This window comes from Acipenser ruthenus, chromosome 24, assembly GCF_902713425.1.
Source record: "Acipenser ruthenus chromosome 24, fAciRut3.2 maternal haplotype, whole genome shotgun sequence".
Classification (NCBI taxonomy): domain Eukaryota; kingdom Metazoa; phylum Chordata; class Actinopteri; order Acipenseriformes; family Acipenseridae; genus Acipenser; species Acipenser ruthenus.
In genome coordinates, this window is record NC_081212.1 from 16,100,541 (window position 1) to 16,124,469 (window position 23,929).

The following is a 23,929-nucleotide window of genomic DNA, read 5'->3' on the forward strand; positions in this document are numbered from 1 at the left end:
CAATTTACACACACGTGAAACACAGACCCGCTTATATCCCGTGTACCAATGCCTATACACCAACATTTACACACAACACGTAACATATAACATACACAGGGGGGGCACTTTGCCATAATAAGCCACAGTTTTTTTGCAGTTTTCCAGTGATACACAATACTGTGCATTTACCAGTTATCGTGTTTTTAAAAAAATGCTATACCTGGGCTTTACAATGCTTCCCTATGCTTTATTACACTTTGCTATGATTTTACTATAGACCATTTTTATAAGGGTCTTCCCTCCTTTACTCCATTTCCCATGTGGAGAGGGCACATCTCTATACAATCTCACCATAGTATAGTCCTGTTGTTGAAAGTTGACACCTTGTTTTAGTTCAAATTTAGAAGCATACAATTGTAAAGAAATAGTAGCTACTCCAAATTAATTCAACTGCTACAACTAAATTGTTCTTGCTAGTTTTAATTGTTCTTGCTAGTTTTAATCGTTCTTGCTAGTTCTAAATCATTCTTGCTAGTTTTAATCGTTCTTCCTAGTTTTAATCATTCTTGCTAGTTCTTATATCCACTCAGAGAGTGTGTCTGTTTCAAAGCAGGTCCCCCATGAGAACCTCTCTTTGTTTTTCAGCTGATTTCTTGTGGGTTATTTTATGTGAAATCATCACATTTACTGGCAGAATGCAACCCACAGATGTTAGAAATCAGTAGAAAGTACTAACTAGTCAAAGTATGAATGACCGCTGCTTTTGAAAGGCAATATATATGATACTCTTCGAGTTCAGCAGTCAAATTGAACCAGTTATGCTGTTTACAAAGAACCTGTGTTGATTTTTGAGCAGCACTCAACACAATGTTTAATGAAGCCGCTCACGCAATTCACACTCCCTTTACTTACTGAAAAACAATTCACTTGTGATTTAAAAAACATGACCTGAAGTGTCCTGGACTACCCTAAGCTCAGCATGGTTCCTGCATTATTTTCTCTACCACGGACCAGTGCAAAATGCTTCTAGTTAGTTCCCCACCAGGGCTTTTTGCATCATCAATGTGAAGATAAGAGAGTGAAGCTAATTTGATTATTAGTGTCGTCTTTAACTTCCCTGTAATGAGTCCATCAGACTCATTACATCTTGTTAGATGCAGCAATTAACTCAACTAGACCATCACAAAGCAATTATTAGCAGGTGTCAGTCTCTTACCTTTAGTATCAAATTTGTGATATGAAAGCCCTTGTTGGGGAACTAACTAGAAAAGGGAAAAATTATCACCAGTCAACATAATAATTTGCAAAATATGATTTGGAAGTACTGTAACCAGACATAGTTCTATTTTCCTCTAAACTATTTTACATTGAATTGTCCAGAATACATTCTAGAGTCTTGGACCCCTTGTATTGTTTCTCCTCACTCGTATCTACAGCAGTCTGATTGGTTCTGTGTTTGAATCTCTTTCTCTCGGCAGCACCTGATCTTCTCTGAGACCAATGTCCACCGGCTGCCCCAGCTGGCCGCTCTGGCTCAGGTCCGGCGGCTCGACCAGCTGACTGTCCACCCTGAGGGCAACCCGGTGGTCAGCTTGGCACTCTGGAGGTCCTTCGCAATCTTCCGGCTCAGCCACTTCAACCTGCAGAGGATCAATGGGGAGGAGGTACGGCACGACAGGCCTGGCTAGCTACTCTTACAGTACAGCTTCTTAATTAGACTCTTACCATCTACAAACACTGAAAACAAATACATTCAGGGACAAATGTTTCCACTAGAAGTCTTTTTCAATGTCCTTGAAAAAAACAAAATCAATTCAATGACAAATGTTTCATCTACAGTGCACTCCGTTTATAAGAATCACATCCGTCCCGGACCGACCGAAAAGCGGACCGATATGATTACACTTGGCAAAAGCGTGCCTCCGCGCATCAGCAGTTTAAATACAGTATACAAATGTCAATGGTGCTCAATCACTGAGGACAATACATCAACGCAATCAAAACAAGTCATCATGGCTAAGCAACTTGTTATATGTTATATGTTTACTCAAGGCTGTAGAATCCTATTTTACTACAGTATACTTGAGAAGCGATCATCTCGTGAGGGTGCCTAGTTTAACTTCCCTGCAGTGTTATGTGTAATGGCCTTTGAACTAAAATACATTACAGTACAGTATTTTACTGTCAGGACTACCACTGCATTTAAGCATCTGTGGCTTTCTTTTTTTCAGTTGCAATGCAAATCTCACAGTTTTTCACTAAGCGGAGATGCAAAGCTCTGCAATTCCCCCCCCCCCCCCCCCCCCTGCACCGCTACGAAGTCCCCCTCCCTCTACATGCACAGGGAGGCTTAGGTCAGCCAGGGTGTCTTCAGCTCACCGCGCACCAGCGACCCCTGTAGACTGGCCGGGCACCTGCGGGCTTGCTTGTAAGCTGTTGAAACTGTGGGTTGGCTGCATGTCAGGCCTGCAGAATGAAAAGAAGAGGTCGGCTGATGGTACACGCTTCGGAGGACAGCGTGTGTTTGTCTTTGCCGCTCCCAAGTCAGTGCAGGGGTGGTACTGGTGAGCTGAGCCTAAAATACAATTGGCTATTTCAAATTGGGAGAAAAACGGCGTCAAATAAAAAAATAAAAAAAAATTCCTCATGTGCCAAGATCAGATTGATTTGAGCCGTTTGTAGACAAGGGCTTCAAAATAGGGCCCACAGCTAGTTGGTTCAATAGCTGCCAGAAAAAAATAGCATTATGTTAAAATGCCTTTAAAGTATACACACCTGAAAGCAATGCTGATTGAAATGCATTGAAACCCCTATCGTATAGCTATCCTATGGGGCATTATAAAAGTATTAAGTCAATATGCCTTTAAAGTATACACACCTGAAAGCAATGCTGATTGAAATGCATTGAAACCCCTATCGTATAGCTATCCTATGGGGCATTATAAAAGTATTAAGTCAATATGAGAGATGCTGGCAAGTCTGATAGCGCGCTGGTATTGGTCCAGAGGGCTGTATATCAGCGGCAGACATTCAAGACATTCAAAAAGACTTCCAGTCTTTGTCTTTGAGTGTATTTAGTTTCTTGTAGTATTTATACATTATTGCATGATGCTTAATAGTTATGCTTAATAGATGATATTCCTACTATACAATCCTGCTAATAGGTACATACTCTTTAGTATGAGGGAGTTCCTGTACGTGAGATAAGCAAATGTGCTTGCATGCAAGACTATCCTATGAGTACAGTATTTTATCTGTGAAGACACAAACACTACATGGCATTGTATAAAAAAGGTGTCCATGTCTATGAACTTGCCACCTCTGTAATGCTGTGTTTGTGCCTGTAGGTCACCATGAATGACGTGATAATGGCAGAAAGGCTGTTTGGAACTCTGGCTCACATCGCTGCTGCTGAAACGCCACACTATCGCCTGCTCCTGCTGCTGGGAGAATCCAGGTAAGGGTTACCCCCTGCAACAAGGTCTGCCAAGACAAGTACCACGTTGCATGACTGCTTCAGAGTGGGGCAAAATGGCCAAACATATCTCATCCTGGATGGTAGTGTATATAAGCACCTCTTTCCATATATTCCAAAATAGCACCAAAGTGGTTTGTCAGTATACTACGAATGCAGTGTAATGAAATACAACTTTAAAAGAAAAAAATACACACAAGGAATTGAAATTTGTTTAGCCGAGTTAGGTATTTATTTGTTGATCCCACCCCCGAAACACACCCTATAAACAAGGTTTGCAATAAATACATTATAAAACACTGTATGGTACACTGCTGAGCAAATGATAAGGAGTATCGGGTATCTAACATGGAGGCTGATGATGATGATAATAATAATAATAATAATAATAATAATAATAATAATAATAATAATAATAATAATAATAATAATAATAATAATTTACATTACATACACATGTGATATTGCCTAAATGTATTAAAAGAAACTCTACATCCAAAGAGATCAGGATAATCTTTTAAATAAACACGATTTAGTCAGACAAGCACTAACTGGGTTTGAAAGGATGGACTTGAGTGGCATGTGGGATGACGTCATGCACCAGGAAGAAGTGCAAAACAAACAGGTAGTGTGGATGAAACTGAGGCGCATTGACGCCTCAGCGTTTTATTAAATTAAATGAAAAATAAACGGTTTAAACAAAAATAAAAAACAATAATTAACAAAAGGGCACACAGACAAAAACAAAATAGACAAACACGGAACAAAATTATAATCAAGTATATTACTATAGCAATTGATTTATTTCACAGACTCATGTCTTGTCTGTCCTCTCACTCTCTCTTCTAATGAGCCCGGAGTGCGTCTTTTAATATTTGTGGCTGGAGCCTTAATTACCTATTAATAAATGACCTTGTTAAGGCTCCAGCCACATTCCCACATGTTTTATAAGGATGGGGTATTTAACCCCATCCACGCCAATTACATAAAATAATAAATAAAAATAAATAATGTACAGAAATGATGTACAAATACAATGGTGTACACAATAATAATAATACAACATAAATAATAATAATAATAATAATAATAGTACATAAATATACACAAGGGGAGGGCACCCCGTCACACTGGTATATGACTCCATCACATCTGTAATACAGTACTGTGCAATTAGCAGCCATTCAAGTTAGTAAAGGAATGCAGAAATCTGCTAAAATTAACAGCACATGTAGTAGTTTTCTGCCTTTGATTTTTATCTTACTGAAAAATAAATCAAAATTACATTTTGTAAACTAACTAATGATCTGTGAAAAAAGGTATTTTGTACTAATTTCAGTTTCAGATCTAAATACTTTATGTAAGTTTGAGGAATGTGTTGTATCAGGTTTGTGAGTTTCAAAGTTTATTTCATGTACAGTTTATATCAGTGGTGTTCCACTTGTGGTACACGTACCTTTACTGGTACACGACAGACTTGCCACTGGTACGCATTGAGAGCTCTTTTATGACGATTCCTCAAAACACAATGCTCCCTCAATTGCACTATCGTAATGTATCTATCTGTTTGTACCACTGAATCACAGAGAAATGATCAATTATGACTACACTGGTTACAAATGCAACAACAAAAGCATTTTGACAACTGTTTTTTAGGGGTTAGGCACATAAATGCTGCATCTCCCTGCTACATGACATTGGTTTGTATATAAAAAAAAAAAAAGCGTATCACATGTTTTAATAAACTGAAGTGCGATAAGGATGGTAACAATTTGATCGAATATAAATGCTTGTAAGTGCAGAGAGGTATATTAACACCAGCAGAAAATGGAACCCCAGTTTCTTGCAACAGTTGTGATGGTGACCAAACATGTGTGAGTACTGTTGTGTAAAAAAAGTAGCTTAAAAAGAACAGTTGCATTTAAGAAACGTAGAGCAAGAACAACAACAAATACAAATACACTTAAGGTGTGTGTATTGCAAACGTGCCATTAACAAAATGCCCTGGAAACTTAAAATAAAGAAAATAATTAATGAAGGGCTGTAATGCAGCAAAAAGTGCAAGAATTAAACAAACAAGGAAGTGAAAAGGTTACCGTACCAAGCTGCATCTTGCATCCCAGCTATAATAGATTTAGTTACATTGTTTACCGTCAGCAGTTTATGTATGATTTAATTGCACAAGATTCCAGATGAGCTGATAATATCTCTTCAGCCAAAGAAACAAGCACAGTAATTTAAGAGCACAGTTATCATTATATAAAACAGTATGTAGCATGAATTTTGTACTAAAGCAGGGTCAGGTGTTGCAGGGAAAACAAAGTTTATTTCTGAAACTGACTATTTAAAAAATGTGACAGTATGGTGTCTCCATATTACAGTACAACTCTACACAATTAAAGGTGCGGTCACCAATTCCATACACAACACTTGCAAAATATTAAAAATATAAACATGTGGATTTCATGAATAGATTAACCATTCAGCAGAATGAGGCAACAAACAAGCGAGTGCAGACAGAAACCTGATTGTAATGGGTAGGTCTCAGTTTTACAGTAGCATTTTAAGGTTGCACATAGTTACTGGTACACCTGGTGGTCCCTGCTGGAAACACTGGTACTTGAGATGAAATGGTTGAAAACCACTGGTTTAGATCACTAAGTGAACGTAGACTGCATTACGAAGTTGCTGTCCCTGTACAGACCTCCCACAGCCCATTTAAGTTGCATGTGATTGCCCTGCTCTGTGTTGAGACTGGTCTTTCATCACTGTGTAAACAACTGTTGGGTTTCATTCCAAATTACTCCAGCTATTTAAAGGGATGAGAGAAAAAAAAAAAATTGTCATAGAGCAGGGATCAAAATATTTTTCCATGCAGCCAGAGAATCACAGAATTAAACAGAACAGCCAGATTCATTGTCTCGCAGGAATTTAAATGACCGGGTGGCCATCAGCCTGAGAACAACTAGAGCGGGAATAGCCAATTATATTGCAAGGCGGGCCAGAGGACACCTGATCACTTCTTTCTTGAACCCCCGGGTTTCTCCTTGGCTCTTGATCCTGGGCACTGTGGTTTGCAGAGCTGCTCTTCCTTCTGGAAACACAGAGAGGGAAGGAGCTATTTCGATCCCTGCCAAGCTGACACCTCTGTGAACCCTCATCCCTCCTCCTTCCTTCTCCCCCTTTGCAGTTTGCACGCTTCGTATTGTTTTTGTGTTGTGGATTCCTTGCCGCTGACAGCTTAGTGTTGCACTTGGCAAGGAGAACCTGCTCTTTCTAGCTTGCACTGTGGCTCATCTGATTTAACACTTTCTTTGAATGCTGCTGCCTAAAATGGGAATGCTTGTTTCACTTTGGCACTTGTTATTACAGTTTTTACATTACCCTTACTATGACAATCATTCTAAGTGGTTCTGTTGCTCCAGTATTAAGTTTTTCCCTAAATCTGCCTTTACTTGGCTTGAGCTTCTCTGGAGAATCCTAAGTGCCGGGACTGAAAATCCTCATTCCATTCAAATCCTGTGGCAATATTACCTTTCAACTTGTCCAGTCCCACCTACTCTCTGTCTATATTCAAAGGGAGTTGAAAGATCACATTGGCACTTGATTTGAATGAAATATGGAAGGCTGTTGAGTGCTGACTTGAAGTCAAGTAACGATAGATTTAGAGAAAATTATAATAACTTAGTATGGGAGCAACAGAATCCAGAACCGCTCTGAATGACTGCAAAAAACTATTAAAATGACATTTGAAGCAACGCACTCTTTAAGTAGTCAGATAAGGGACAATGGCTTTCTCACAAAACTCTACCAATAATTATAACCAAAAGGATACAACTGTATGTTCTGCTTTTCAGTCCTGGGCTTCTCTCAAGCAGAAAAGCCTATATTGTAGAGTTAAGCGTATTGTTAATATTCATCTCTTGAATAACACTGTGTAACAATTTTTTTTTTTTTTTTTTGTTCCTGGGTAGTAAGTGTTATTTCCTAATTGCTTATGCCTCAAAAGTATAGAACATGGCTATTATTCCCCACAAACTTTGCTTTTGTGACCAGGACAGTGATATTTTGAAATTTACCTATTTTCCAGAACATTCCAGATAGATTCAGTGCTGAGTAAACTTGGAGTAACTTCTAGAACTTTCTAGAACTTTCCAGTAATATAAATAGTAGTATAAATACAGGGGCCTTAAGCCCACCAGTTCAGTTTAGTTCCAGCTGCCTAAGTGGATACATATCTGCATTTTTCTGAGATGGCATCAAGGTCATAGGAGACTTCAAAATGGTGGCATTCCTGATGGGTCTCCAAGGCGGTTTTACCAAGTTTCCCTGCTATCTTTGCCTTTGGGACAGCAGGGACACCAAGGCGCATTACCACAGGCGGGACTGGCCACAGCGGACCGAGTTCTCTGTGGGGAGGAACAACGTCAAGTGGGAGCCACTGGTGGACCCCCGGAAGGTGCTGATGCCACCACTGCACATCAAATTGGGCCTTATGAAACAATTTGTCAGAGCTCTAGATAAGGAGTCGGCAGCCTTCAAGTACCTTCAAGACTTCTTCCCTAAGCTGTCTGAGGCAAAGGTCAAAGCCGGTGTCTTCGTCGGACTACAGATAAAGAAGATCCTGGAGTGCAATGAATTCCCCAAGAAGCTCACTAGTAAGGAGAAAGCGGCTTGGAACAGCTTTGTCGCAGTGGTTCGGGGCTTCCTGGGCAATCACAAGGCCGAAAACTATGTGGAGCTGGTTGAGACTCTGGTGAAGAACTACGGCACAATGGGCTGTAGGATGTCCCTCAAAGTCCATATCCTTGATGCTCATCTTGATAAATTCAAGGAGAACATGGGAGCGTACTCGGAGGAGCAAGGCGAGCGCTTCCACCAGGATATACTGTACTTTGAACGCCGCTACCAAGGACAGTATAACGAGAACATGATGGGAGACGACATTTGGGGGCTGATTCGTGAAAGTGATTTACAGTATAATCGTAAATCTCGAAAAACTACTCGCTTCTAAATCTTTTGTAGTCATTTGTGTATTACTTTAGTATAAATACATGTTAATTTGGATTCATATGTTGTTTTTTTGTGACTTTATGTGAACGAAAAGACACAAATTCGCCCATTTTCTCATTGGAAATAGGTCAATTTCAAAATATCACTGTCCTGGTCACAAAAGCAAAGTTTGTGGGGAATAATAGCCATTTTCTATACTTTTGAGGCATAAGCAATTAGGAAATAACACTTACTACCCAGGAACAAAAATTGTGTTACATAGTGTTAATTCAAGCTACGCTAGGGGTCCAATTCTGTTAACGTTTAGCTAAGTAAAAGCATTTAAGTAAAAGATTCATTCAAGTATTTTAGAATTTCAAATGTATTTTCAAAACTTTTTTTTAATATTGAGTTAAAATCTTTTGATACAGCTATTGCAACAAATTATGCAGTCCAGTTACAGGGTTGCCAACTTTCTCTGTGTTGGTTCTCAAATTACTTTCAAGATCGTGCACAGGGTGTGATAATTAAAGGATTCAAGACTGCTGTTATAAAAAAGGAAGGTGTGCCTCAGGGCTCAGGCCTCAATCCATTGCTCTATATGTGAAATACATTGTGCCACACCCTAAAAATTTCATCACCTTCACATTCATGATTTCATGTGGTTGTGAATTTGTACACAGTGGACTAAACTAAAATTGTACGTAAAAATAATGTGATATCTTGTAACAATTGTAAGTCACCCTGGATAAGGGCGTCAGCTAAGAAATAAATAATAATAATAATAATAATAATAATAATAATAATAATAATAATAATAATAAATAAACCGTAACATTAAAACGTATTTAGTATCCCCAGTGAAGGGGATGTAGTGGAGGGCTCACATGTACCTGTGTAAGTACACACTTACATTTTAGTCACCAGTTGTTTTTATCATTTTCTCCTCAATTTGAAATAGCCAATTATTTTTAGGCTCAGCTCACCGCTACCACCCCCGGGCTGACTTGGGAGCAGCAAAGACGAACAAACGTTGTCCTCCAAAGCGTGTGCCATCAGCAGACCGCTTCTTTTACACGCTGCAGGCCCACCATGCAGCCACCTCAGAGCTACAGCGTTGGAGGACAACGCAGCTCTGGGCAGCTTACAGGCAAGCCCGCAGGCGCCCGGCCAGACCACAGGGGTCGCTGGTGCGCGGTGAGCCGAGGACACCCTGGCCGACCTAAGCCCTCCCCCGACCGGCGGTGCTCGGCCAATTGAGCACCACCCCCCACGCTTAAATTTTAGCTATATCATGAGAACCGATCTTCCAGTTGTGATGAAACAAGGCATCGCATTGATTAGAGAGCGGCGTCTTCCTTAGGTATGCATTCTAGCTTGGTTTGATGTGGCATATAAGAAAAGTAAATGAAAAGTATTGCTTTAATTTTATGAAACTACATTCACAGGCACATGATACATCTGTATGTATATGTGTGTATTTTTTAGCTCTATCTTGAGAACAGCTTGCTTTATTCTCAGGAATGCCCATGAATACGGGCACCCTGTGTTTTAAGGTCTGGATGTACTCTAACTCATCTTAGCTGTATGTACTTTGCATTTATGTTTATTAAAATGTGGCTCAACCTTCTTTGACTTCACCACTCCCTCTAGATGACTGTCACAGCATGTACAAGCCTGGGTTAAAGAAATTAGACAAGTCTGGGGCATATATTTTGTCACTCTTGAGTGAATTCAGTACTGATGATAGTCTGGGCCATGGACCAAGAACCTTATGCAATGCACACAGTACTCATTACATTCTGAAAATGACACTAGAGACAGGAAGGATGGAGGATTGGTCACAGAACAACTTGTTAACTCATCAGATCAGTATCAGAATGGGCCTACACCCAGCTGAGAGTGTTTTGGCAGGTTTTTATTATGTTTTGCCCGGCTCCTGTAAGATGATAGCAGTGAGATGTCAATGGGGACACAGTGTGTGTTAGTGTGTGGGCGTAGCCAGTTCTGTTGTTCATATAGATTACAATGAAGTGAGTGTTTTGTGAGATTCCACAGATCAAGCATCATTAGAAAATGGCGCCCCAGGAGAAATGAAAGATTAGATTGTTAATTTCTACCACCCCAAACTTGACTTTGTGCAGTACTTCACCCAGTTCAATGATGAGTCAATACTTTCTCAATCTACTTAAAATGATTCAGTTATGGGTGGGTGAAATTGCATGATTGTTCTAATTTGCAAAACAAGTCCTGTCTTATTAATTAGATGCAAAATATGCTAGAATCTAAGACAGCAAAGGCTGTCAGTGACAGCAGGCTTCCTCCAGTCTTAGGGCTGTGTTGAGTTAAGCCAGAAACTATACTGGTGGGCATCCCTGTATTTTGCTTCTTCGGTAACTGTAGGTCACTGATCTACCACCGTTCTTAGTGAACGAGGTTACCATAAAGTTCATTTGCACTGTACCGTACCGTTTGCACCATACCGCTGTACCGTACCATGTGTACCATGCTCCATGTACCGTACCGTGCACATACCTCACCGTTGCACCGTACCATGTGTACCATGTATTGTGTACCATACCGTTGTGTACCGCACCACACCGTAGCACCGTACCACTTGTACCATGCATTGTGCACTGTACCGTGTATTATGCATTGTACCGTTGCACCGTACAATATACAGTTTGTGTCGTGCAGTTTGTCTATTAAAAAAAAAAAATCTCTAGCGGATCTGGTCACTTGTCACAGTTGACCCTTAGCAACGCTATTGTGGTTGCATAGCAGTGTTGCTGTGTGCACTGTTCAACAGCTTTCTTCTTGGTTAAGGGTACTATACGCTATCTGTTATAGCAAGTAAAACCAAGCGGTTGTTAAATTGCACAGCCACTGCGGTGACATTATGCCGGGTTTCATTCTTGCGAGACATGTAAGACGGGGCTCCCCATGGAGGACAGGCACGGCAGATGCGCTGCCTGTTTGGGTCTGGAGGATGCCAAGGAGGAACTTGCCAACCGCAACTCATGTGAGTTTTATGCATCTTTTACAAAGTGCACGCTGGAGAAACCAGTGTCTCGCAGCTCTGTAGAGCGATCTTTGTCCATTCCACCTGGACAAGCCTCCCCTCCATCTTCAGCTCAAAAAGAGACTGTTATATCTTCCCCTGAGGGTTCTGTGCCTAGGGAAAGCAGGAGAAAGGCACATAGGAAACCGCCTTTGCCGTCTTCCTCATTGTCTAGCAATTTGCTGCCACAGGCCCAGGGCCCCTTTTCAGGGAGTCACCTGGAGTACTGGCGTCAATGCACCACGGACACCTGGGTGCTCAATACCGTACAGACCAGTTATTCTCTACAATTCAGACACGGTCCCCCTCCATTTCGGGGCGTGACTACAACGTTAGTCATGGATCCGCGAGTTGCTATGGTATTGTCTCAGGAGGTGACAGCCCTGCTACAGAAGCGGGCTATTTGCACAGTTCACCCTCGTCATTTGGAAGAAGGGCTTTACTCCTGGTACTTCCTGGTGCCCAGGTGGGACAGTGGTCTCAGACCAATTCTCAATCTCAGACAGGTCAACCTGTATCTGAGTCGACAGAGGTTCAAAATGTTGACTTTGCAGCAGCTGTTGCAGTCAATAAGGCCAGGCGACTGGTTCACCATGGTGGACTTAAAGGACGCTTATTTTCATATCCCCATAAGACCAGGGCACAGGAGGTACCTCAGGTTCACTTTCCAGGGGATAGTTCCGGGTACTGCCATTCGGCCTCTCTTTAGCTCCCCATGCCTTTTCAAAGTGCATGGAGGCTATTCTGGCCCTATTGAGACTCATAGGCATCAGAGTACTCAATTATCTGGACGACTGGCTCATATGTGTTCAGTCTCCAGTGCAGGCAGTGACTCACACGGAAATTGTCACAGACCACCTTCACCGTTTGGGTCTGTCAGTGAACAGTGCAAAGAGACAACTCACACCTTCTCAGACAGCCTCCTATTTAGGAGTGCGTCTGGATTACCGGTCGTGGGCTTTGTTCCAGGGCGCATCTGTCAGGGTCATTTGCGATGCAGCAGTGTGGGCTGCTCCCCATACTTTTACATGGTTCTATCGGCTGAATGTTGTGGATCCACAAAACCCTGGCTTTGGAACAAGAGTGTTAAGGGTGGCCTCGAGCTCGACCCTTACAGCATAAACATAGAGGTGAGTTCTCCCTCAATTTTTTAGCCCTAGCTAATTGTACTGGGGTTCCTCATGGTAACGAGCAAAGTGCCATTTTCTTAGCCGTGTAGCATTCCAGCTGGTCTGCAATATTGCCTTGCGACAGCTTTGGTATTCATACCAATGAGGTAATGGTTACATTTCGTACTGAAATGTAACCATTAACCGTCAAGGTTGCTGTCTTCATTATTGCAGCAAGTCTTCAAGGAAAAATGATGATGATATCAATGTCGCCAGTCTTTTTATACCCTCGGGGTTGGGCACGACCGTTACTGACAATACATGCAGCTTTGGAATATCTGTTCAGATACGGAGACGGTATGAAAGGGTTTATACCCATGAGGCAATGGTTACATTTTTATTTCAGGGAACCAGGGTTATGATAATAACCTAACGTTCCTGTACAAATCTCTTTATATTAGATGTATTAACATGTTTGTCACTAACTAGTGCACTTTAAGCCCTGGGCAGTTTCTATTTGTGGTTGTAGCTAACAAAATAATTACATACATTTTACCTGTTGTGTACTTCCATTCATTATATAGCTCCAGGTTTGAAAGAAACACAGGTTATACTAAACATGTCTTTTCATGCTAAACTGTGATTTCTGGTACTACACTTGGTTAAAAAAATAAATCTCTGTTAGCAAGCCATGCCTTTCAGTTCAGAAGTGGCACAGGATTTCATTAAAATGACTTACTTTGAAATGAAAATACAAATCTTAGTGGGACGGTCCTAGCTTATCACCAACACTTCTGTCAGCCTTGTGACCCAATGTCCTTGATTTGATCTTGTTGAGTCTTTGCACTGTCACAAAGGTAGGTTGTACAAGGCAGCTGATTGACTAAAGTCTTTTTTATCTGTTGTAATATAGTCAGGGGTTAAACAAAATTAGAATCTGGCAGTCCCCATACAAGGACCATCAGAAATATTAGTCTGCGTCGAGAGCAATCTAATAATAACCAGACATAACCAGGATTCTTAGGGATTTGCAAACTGGAGAATAACTCCCGTTACTAAGCGGTTACTACAAGAAATGGAAGGATGGTTTAGCTGTACCGCACACCAGGTAAACTCTGTGTTTATGTCACACAGCTTCAATGCTATAGGTTTAAGTAGATTACTTTGTTTTGCACTGATTTTGGCAAGGCATATGCAGAGTTTGTCACTAGAACAATAGTTTAATTAGCGTTTCACAAGGTATATGATTGAAAATTAACATTGAACTAATACGTATACCATTCAAATATAATTTAATCATAATATCTGTGTTGCCTCATTGTGTCATGAGGATTGTTCATGATCTGCTTTTGTGCTCCCATTCTATGTTACTCAGTACACATTTTTAAAATCTGGTCCTTCTGCGGACCTGCAGACCACTTATCTGAATCCTTGAATGTAATGTCATTTGTAACATGCTCATGCTCACAGTGCACCTCAGAAAGTTTCTACGCAGAGAGCCCTGCAGTGTTGGCACTGTGGAGCAAGAGAGCAGCACCGCCAGGTTCTCAGGCTCATCGCTGACATGCTGAGAAGTGAGTCCTGAAGCACTGGGTGTAACCTGGCACCCTCTCCCTGCTCCCACAGCAGCAAATACACTGGGAAACCCTGATTCAGGACGCAGCCACAGGAAATAACAATAACAAAATCCCTTACCATAGTAAATATACGGTTAAAGGTGCATACATTCTTTACATATATATTTTTTAACATATTTACACACTTTACATTTTTGTTTTGCTTCCTGAGCTAAAGCAGAGCTTACATATGGCATTCATACCCTCCTGCTGCTGCAAGTAGCAGCAGAGGATGGCTGTTTGGTCACAGAGAGACAGTGTGGCCAGGAGGAAGCTTGCGTGCCTGACACATACTATGAAAGAATGTAGTAAACATTCACCCAGGATTTATTTTTCAGTGTTAAAATGAACATGATTGTGGGACACTGCAGTTTTAAAAAGGTGTGCAGTATTAGACCCTGAGTGGCTCATCTGGTAAAGGCATGGACTTGTGATGTGCAGGGTGAGTCATGCAGTCATTTTGTGTCTTAGCTGTGCAGAGTTGCCAGAATTGGCAGGGACTGTTTATCCCTAAAGCAGACACCTGCAGGACTGGCCTTGGTCCTCCAGGGGCTGGTATTTTGCCAGGATCTCCTGAGCTGCTGTGAGTATCCGCTGCAGTAATGTGAACATAATTGGACAGTCAAAACTGGGGAGAAAAACAGATAAAATAATTGGGCACACAAAAAAAATAAAAACGTTTAGCAGTTTGTTTTCAATAGGGTGCTGTGTGACTTTGTTGACTGAGAAATGTGGGCAGGATTCCAGATAACGTAATGGCACCAGATCTCCAAACCTCTCAGGAGTGCTGTTCCGTTCACAGGTTTTCACACAGCATCACTCAGGATCCATTATTGCTGCAGACAGGAATACAGTGGAACACAGGTGGTGCACTCGACAGCAAGCAATGCATGAAAAATAAAAGGGTAGTCACAGGTTACATTCTGTAGAGAATGCGGGCACAACATTAACTCAAGGTCCATACAATCTACTTGTTAATTTTTTAACCAGTCAGTTCTGTCATGGTTTTGAAAATGATATATATATATATATAATTTATGGGGATTAGTTGATTAATCTGTCCACATTTTTAATAAAGGTAACAATCTTATAGTGACTGTTCTGCATAGTAATACTTAAAAAATCAATAGAATCTAAAAATTAAGCCCAATAGGAATTTGGTCTTTTGACAAGCATTTTTATTATTAATTTTATTTACGTAAATGTAAGAAATATTCACAGAAAATACATTCATTCAGGCCACTGTCAGTCACATACCTGAAAACACAAGACAGGTGGGCTGCGTTTCCAACATCGGTTGCTTCATCTACCATTACAGCGACGTCTGCTTTTATTGCTTCTAGCAGAGCCTGAGACACCAAAGAGATTAAGTAATTCTGAATCTTGTTAGAGGTAGCTGAAAATACTGTGGCTATCGACAAGTGATTGCTTAACATGCTGTCGTAGTCAGAAATCAGATAAAATAATTTCTCATAATTATCTCTGTTTGAGGAATTGGTGCCTTGCTTGCCAAGCTAAACAACAGAATCAATCAAGCGTTTAAGAACCTCACAATCTTTTCTTACTTGCTCATTGTGATGAATTGTATCCCTACACTTCTGCTCACCTAGTTGAACATCAATCCGGGTTTGTCCGAAGGTTTGGAGTGTTACAGTGGCTTGCAAGTGACTTTGGGACTTGTGCTGACTTAATTAGACATCCTAGATTGCTGTAGCCAGTGCTGTTCCATATCGCCTTTTCTGTACTGAACAATCTCCCATTTTTTCTGAGAAAGTTCTTCTTGAAAATTGATTCGTAACCAAATCAACTACGATGTCTCCGATGTCTGATGACAATTTTTTTTTGTAATTTGTAAAGCGTAATTTGAAATGCTACTTCGAAGTTCTCAATAATGGTCTCTATTGTGAGAAATTCAGCTATTCTTACACCTCTTACCATAGAAACATTGGACAGGGCAGATCTTTATTTTATATACAAAAAATATATATATATATATATGCTAGAGGTCAAAATGAGCCACCAGCCACCAACCTTGAAGCAAAACTGGGGATAGGACATTTATTTCCCCTTGTATGCCCCTCAGACCTCTTACTTACTCAGTATCATGGTATGTCTGAACAGCTAATTGTCCTCTGAAAATCTACAAAGGATTTTAACGATTAAGCCATCTCACAAGTGCAGTGGTGCTCCAAAATGTTATCCGTTTATAGGAATATATAACAACTAGGGGTTATAATTATTTTGGAGATTATGTGTAGGATGCCTGGTAAAAGAGAGTTTAGCAGTAGGTATAAGATAACATATTAAGAAAATGCAGACACATTTAAAGTATTCCTTTAAACTATGTGTGTCAATGGGAGAGAGGCTGTGGTTTGGAAAGAGCGGGTTTGAAGGAGCATTGAATGAGTTACTCTTCTCAATGACAGCTTCATTCTTTGTAAATAATAGAACATGGTCTAACTGAACACATAAGCTTTAGGGTATTGAGTTAATAAAACCAGGTGCCAAAATAAACATGTTTTGTGATGAAAAGCTCAAAAAAAATGTTGGTACTGGGTACATAAAATACCAACCGCAGTGAATTTATTTTCAACCACACTGCCACTGTGTGTCTGCTTGTAATCCATAAATGATTCTGACCTCATTAGGGTTCAAAGCTGCTCCCCAAAACACACCATTATAAATCCTTTCCATTGGTTTTCCTCAACTCATAATACAATGGTAACACTATGTAACACAATTTTTGTTCCTGGGTAGTAAGTGTTATTTCCTAATTGCTTATGCCTCAAAAGTATAGAAAATGGCTATTATTCCGCACAAACTTTGCTTTTGTGACCAGGACAGTGATATTTTGAAATTTACCTATTTCCAATGAGAAAACGGGCAAATTTGTGTCTTTTCACATAAAGTCAGAAAAAAACAACATATGAATCCAAATTAACATGTATTTATACTAAAGTAATACAAAAATGACTACAAAAGATTTAGAAGTGAGTAGTTTTTTGAGATTTACGATTATACTGTAAAATCACTTTCACGAATCAGCCCCCAAATGTAGTCTCCCATCATGTTCTCGTTATACTGTCCTTGGTAGCGGCATTCAAAGTCCAGTATATCCTGGTGGAAGCGCTCGCCTTGCTCCTCCGAGTACGCTCCCATGTTCTCCTTGAATTTACCATCAAGGATAGGGACATCCTACAGCCCATTGTGCTGTAGTTCTTCACCAGAGTCTCAACCAGCTCCACATAGTTTTTGGCCTTGTGATTGCCCAGGAAGCCCCGAACCACTGCGACAAAGCTGTTCCAAGCCGCTTTCTCCTTACTAGTGAGCTTCTTGGGGAATTCATTGCACTCCAGGATCTTCTTTATCTGTGGTCCGACGAAGACACCGGCTTTGACCTTTGCCTCAGACAGCTTAGGGAAGAAGTCTTGAAGGTACTTGAAGGCTGCTGACTCCTTATCTAGAGCTCTAACAAATTGTTTCATAAGGCCCAATTTGATGTGCAGTGGTGGCATCAGCACCTTCCGGGGGTCCACCAGTGGCTCCCACTTGACGTTGTTCCTCCCCACAGAGAACTCGGTCCGCTGTGGTCAGTCCCGCCTGTGGTAGTGCGCCTTGGTGTCCCTGCTGTCCCAAAGGCAAAGATAGCAGGGAAACTTGGTAAAACCGCCTTGGAGACCCGTCAGGAATGCCACCATTTTGAAGTCTCCTATGACCTTGATGCCATCTCAGAAAAATGCAGATATGTATCCACTTAGGCAGCTGGAACTAAACTGAACTGGTGGGCTTAAGGCCCCTGTATTTATACTACTATATAAAATTACTGGAAAGTTCTAAAAAACTTCTAGAAGTTACTCCAAGTTTACTCAGCACTGAATCTATCTGGAATGTTCTGGAAAATAGGTAAAATTCAAAATATCACTGTCCTGGTCACAAAAGCAACGTTTGTGGGGAATAATAGCCATTTTCTATACTTTTGAGGCATAAGCAATTAGGAAATAACACTTACTACCCAGGAACCAAAAAATAAATAAAAATTGTTACACGGTGTAATCATTGTGCAATTTGTGGTGCATTGTAGCTCAGCTATAGGTCTCAAATTGTGGTCTGTGCAGGACGCTGTTGATGTTGAATACAGAAAGGGTTGAAAAAAATAATGATGACTAAAAATCTCCATTTTCATCTCACCAGTACTGTTACTTTGGATCTTAATATAATAATCATTAGGCTAAACACTCTGTTATCAACTCTCCAGCACTGTCACCCCATGCACAGCAATATATATATTTCACCAATTCTATATATATGCAAGTGAAGAAATGTACAGTACAGGCAGGCTGCATTACTGCAAACTGTTTCCAGTGAAGAACTCTGTGGTATGCATCTGGATTCCAGTATGGACGGCAAACTTTGTCAGCGTTTTCTAAAATATCCCAATTTGGCTTTACATCCGGAAGCTGCACGCCACAGTGTTAAAAGCACAGCACGCACGCTTACATCATTAGTGTCTGTTTCAGGCAGAGCGTCCTGGTCGCCAAGGTGAAACAGCTGAGAGTTTTGGTTGTATTTTAGTCAGCACTCTCTTCCTCAGCTACAGAAAACCCAGGTTTTTTTAAGCAATGTTGCATAGGAGGCTGTATGGTCCAGTGGTTAAAGAAAAGGGCTTGTAACCAGAAGGTCCCCGGGTCAAATCCCATCTCAGCCACTGACTCATTGTGTGACCCTGAGCAAGTCACTTAACCTCCTTGTGCTCCGTCTTTCGGGTGAGACGTAATTGTAAGTGACTCTGCAGTTGATGCATAGTTCACACACCCTAGTCTCTGTAAGTCGCCTTGGATAAAGGCGTCTGCTAAATAAACAAATAATAATAATAAAAATGATCACTAGCCTATACACTCCATTTTCAGCTATCGAAGACTGTAACCCTGCATTTTAATAAAGAAATCTAAAGTCTAACCTGTCGCTCTTTATCTTTTCAACAAATTGTTCTGCTCAAGTATAAAAGGAAGTTGGTAGTATTTGCCATTGTGCCTAAAGGAAATGGATTCAGAACAAAAGATCGAGAGGAAGTATGTAGCAAATATCTTGTATAGGCGCGTCCAATTATGTGGGTCACATTTAGTCTTTTATATGACATTTATTCATAATTTGTCATCTTTATCATTTTATGACTGCCATGCATGTCCTTAAATGTAAGCAAGCTTACTCAAGAATAAACTGTCAGAGTTCTTTCATTTTACTTTCGACTACCGATGCTGATCCTTACACATTTGATGGTCTTTCACCATCTTTGTCCTTCTAGATTGTTCAAAAGGATATCTGTGTTCAACTTTGAAGTCTTTGTACTAATTAAACCTGCAGTTTAAAAAGAGCTCCTGTTGCCTTTTTTAAATAATCTCAGCTATGCTCAGTGGAGTTTGAGAAAAGGAAGGCCAGGACAGTGCATGTATGTTTCTCGAATGTACAGAATTTCAGCGAGGGATGATCTGGAATGTGTGCAGTGGTGGTGGCTCGTTCTACCTGTTCCATGATTCCAACACCACTATGGTCTGCAGATACAGATCAAGCCGGCGTTCCTTCCTCAGGAAGCACAGTGCTAATCGGAGCCTGGGGGTGGGGGTCAGGGCAGGATATTGAGGAGGGGAGATGAAAGAAACAGTTCCTGAACCCAAATCAAACTGATCCCCTGCACAGAGCCAGCGGGGATGGACCCCTCCCCTCCACTCCACAATCTGGAATAAATCACTCAACCCGGCTCCCATCGCGGTGCTGCATAGCTGCCATACAGGTACCTACTGAACCAAGCCAGCAGCTTCCTGAACTGAAATCGCATTTATATTACTCTTTTGCTGTACTGCTTCGGATTCATTGACAGTGCTAGGGACTACAGATGGGCAACTCAAGTGTGTTTCGGATTTCACAAATATGACATACGGATATGGGAATGTCAGTAACAGTACTGTTCTTTCCTAGAGAGTAATGTACTATAGTGTAGTCATCATACGCATTGTAATTACAACAGACTTGTTTTAAACCAGCTGCACAAACCGATTATTCGATTGGTTGGAGCTAGCTCTCCACAGGTGAGGCGTTGGTGCTGATTGGGCTAATTGTAAATAATTGATACGACTAATTAAACCATTTAAATAGCCTCTCAGTATTTTTAATTTGTTTTTATTTTCATTAGTTGAACTTGCCATGTTTGAACTTGGCATTTTTCTTCTTTTTTTTTTTTACTCACTGCGTCAAGCTCTATTTATTGACATTGTTGATGTGGTTTAACCTGGTGGATTCGGATGCTTGCAATCTCTCGCTGCTCTGCCTACTACTGTCTAGGCTAAATCCCACCAGAATTGAACAGCTACAAATTACCGTATTACAAAATTGTAGGTTCATATCGAATATAAACTAAATGAAAACGCATGGCACACTGAGGAATAAGCATGTAAGTCTGTGTTAATCACTTTATAAAAATAATGTTCTTGATTACCCTACTACCTTTTTTTATTTTTATTTGTTTTCACTGCAGGTACCATACACTAAGTTACATAGGAAGCGGTTGTTTACGTTATTTTGACAAACGGTATTTTGAGTGTGTCGCACTACAGGAAGTGGCTGAAAACCGTGACTTTTTAAAGATTTTCAGAAAAATGTCGGGACACCGGGACCTTTGATGGAAAACCGGTACTGTCCCGGCTAAACCGGGACATCTGGTCACCCTGTCCATATCACCCAACCACCAAACTAAATAAAATCTTCCTATGAAAGATTGTTCGCCAGACTTTCTGAGTCCACTTTATGGGCTAAGGTTTTTATTTTGTCTGTGGAAAGGTGAAGAAGGAAGTGCTATGGACCCTGCTCACTGTCTCTCTCTCGGTCTCTCCAGGAAGCATCAGCTGCAGTTCCTGCTGGAGGGACGGGGGCAACAGGCGGGCCTGAGCCCTGTGGAGCTCCGGGAGAACAGGAAGCTGCTGGGTGAGGGGCTGGGCCGAGCCATCTTCAACTACCCCAGCAGAGACGGGGACACGGACAGGAGTGAGGTACAGGGGATTGCTGGGGGGGCCAGGTCATTTTAAGGTAATAATATAAATAAACTAAGTCAAGCTGTAGCAGGGTTTCATTGCAGTCAAGGCTGGTCAGCGGCAGAAAAGCAAACCCAGAGACAGAAACTGCCATTTAAGGGCAAAGCACACTTCAATTAACAAAACAAGAACAACAACAAATAAACAAAGGCACAAACAAACAAAATACTAACACTACTATTTTAGGTCCCTTCATCTTCACTGAACAGTTTAAAAAACACAGTTTAAAAACTTACCCCAAACTCATCCATGAAACAAAGGATTCTCCTCCCTGTTATACCATGTGGCTGGGACTTGATTGAGGATCAGTTATTCAATCAAGACCCAGCCACATGCTGCCCGTATATTTGGACGGAATATAATTAATCTCATCCCTGACCAAATGCCCCCACACTTTTTACACCAGCAGGGCTTCTGCCCTGCAACACAAGCGTTTCGGATGATTTACCTACAGCATCACAAGATCTGCTCACTAGAAAAGAGAGAATAGATATTCACAGTGCACTATCCGAAACGTTTGTCTAGTTCAGGGGTAAGTAACCTTGGCTCTTCCAATCCATTCCACTGCAGGACTTTGTTCCAACCAGACCCTTAATTGTTTAATTGACCCTGTTGGAGGTCAATTAAATAATTAAAGGTCTGGTTGGAACACAGTCCTGCAGTGGGATGGATTGGAAGAGGCAAGGTTACCTTTCTTATAGTTTTACCTTGGATTTCTGATTGAGCATTTTGAAATTATAGATGGGACTAGATAATTGTGTTCGTAATTTACTTGTGTGAGAGGCACACCTAAGGTAAATACATGGGTTTGTATGCAGGATGCAGATGTTTTATAGAAATGGAATAAAGTAAAACATATCTTACAAGACTGGTAAATAATGGTCTGAGGACCAAAGGACTAACAATGTTTTGAATGAGCAGCGAATTAAGAATTCAGAATCCTGTAAAAAGCAAAACATCTGTAGCATGTTTGAATACTGAGTACACAGACAGCTCTGATGTGTTTGTCTCCGTCTATTTCAGAACACTGGCCAGGCGAGGGCGCAGGTGAGCCGGTGCTATGCGCAGGGACTGGTGAGGGAAGCAGCAAGCACCAACCTGAAAGGAGAATCTCTTCACAAGCTGTGGTCATCACTGTTCATGGAGCTGGTCCGAGACAGTGTGGTGGAAATGAGAGACCGGTCAGCCTTCCGCAGAGACTGCCTTCAGAGGATCTCAGAGTCCAAATAACACCCAGCTGCTCCTCACACCACACCCAGCTTCCTCACACCACACCCAGCTTCCTCACACCACACCCAGCCTCCTCACACCACACCCAGTCTCCTCCTCACACCACACCCAGCCTCCTCACACCACACCCAGCAGCTCCTCACACCACACCCAGTCTCCTCACACCCAGCCCACTCCTCACACCACACCCAGCCCACTCCTCACACCACACCCAGCATCCTCACACCACACCCAGCCTCCTCACACCACACCCAGTCTCCTCCTCATACCACACCCAGCCTCCTCACACCACACCCAGTCTCCTCCTCACACCACACCCAGCCTCCTCACACCACACCCAGTCTCCTCCTCACACCACACCCAGCAGCTCCTCACACCACACCCAGTCTCCTCACGCCCAGCCCACTCCTCACACCACACCCAGCCTCCTCACACCACACCCAGCCTCCTCACACCACACTCAGCCCACTCCTCACACCAGACCCAGCCTCCTCACACCTCACTCAGCCCACTCCTCACACCACACCCAGCCTCCTCACACCACACCCAGTCTCCTCCTCACACCAAACCCAGCCTCCTCACACCACACCCAGCCTGCTTCTTACACCACACCCAGTCTCCTCACACCACACCCAGCAGCTCCTCACACCACACCCAGTCTCCTCCTCACACCACACCCAGCCTCCTCACACCACACCCAGCCTCCTCCTCACACCACACCCAGCCTCCTCACACCACACCCAGTCTCCTCCTCACACCACACCCAGCCTCCTCACACCACACCCAGTCTCCTCCTCACACCACACCCCAAGGACTAATGTGCCACCTTTTGTTTACAGTTTCAAAACTTTCCTGAACACAGAAAACAAATATACTGTTGTCCGGACATTAAGGATTTCTGACAAAGCCATTATAAAGTGTCTTCCGCTAGTCCTGCTGCTGCGGCTTCTTCTGTGAAAGCACTGAGAAAGAACTCTTGCCTTCACACATCTCCTTCTGCTATATTTGTTTTGCCCCAGGCATGTGGATAACACAGGGTTGTATGAGCAACGGAGGGCAGAGATAGTCACCCCATTTAAAAAATATAACCAGAATAGTAAAGCTAGGTCAATTTGTGCAAGTCAGAGGCTTGAGTGGTACTCACAGAATTTCAGATATGTCCGGGTATCAGACCTGTCTGAGCAACAGTATTCATGTCAGCTAGTAAGAACCTGTTAAAGCATGCACAGCTAACACAATATGTATGCATTGCCATCCTTAAATCTCACATTTTCATATATGAAAGATGCACACATTGGGCTAAATCCTCAAAGCTTTTTATTACAGTTCGACATTCGCACATTTTTTTTTTTTTTCAGAAAGGAGAAACAGAACCCAATACA

The 23,929-nt window shown here is 41.7% G+C and overlaps 1 protein-coding gene across 1 annotated transcript in view; it reads left to right on the forward strand.

Annotated features, from left to right (window-relative positions):
• Positions 1 to 22,712, forward strand: part of LOC117429909 (leucine-rich repeat-containing protein 49-like) — a 152,652-nt gene extending 129,940 nt beyond the window's left edge. Inside the window, exons 15-18 of the mRNA XM_058998448.1 lie at positions 1,461 to 1,646; positions 3,330 to 3,439; positions 21,122 to 21,275; positions 22,341 to 22,712. Coding sequence (XP_058854431.1) covers positions 1,461 to 1,646; positions 3,330 to 3,439; positions 21,122 to 21,275; positions 22,341 to 22,547 — 657 coding nt within the window. The 3' untranslated portion in view covers positions 22,548 to 22,712. The remainder of the gene's footprint in view (positions 1 to 1,460; positions 1,647 to 3,329; positions 3,440 to 21,121; positions 21,276 to 22,340) is intronic.
• Positions 22,713 to 23,929: the final 1,217 nt, after the last annotated feature.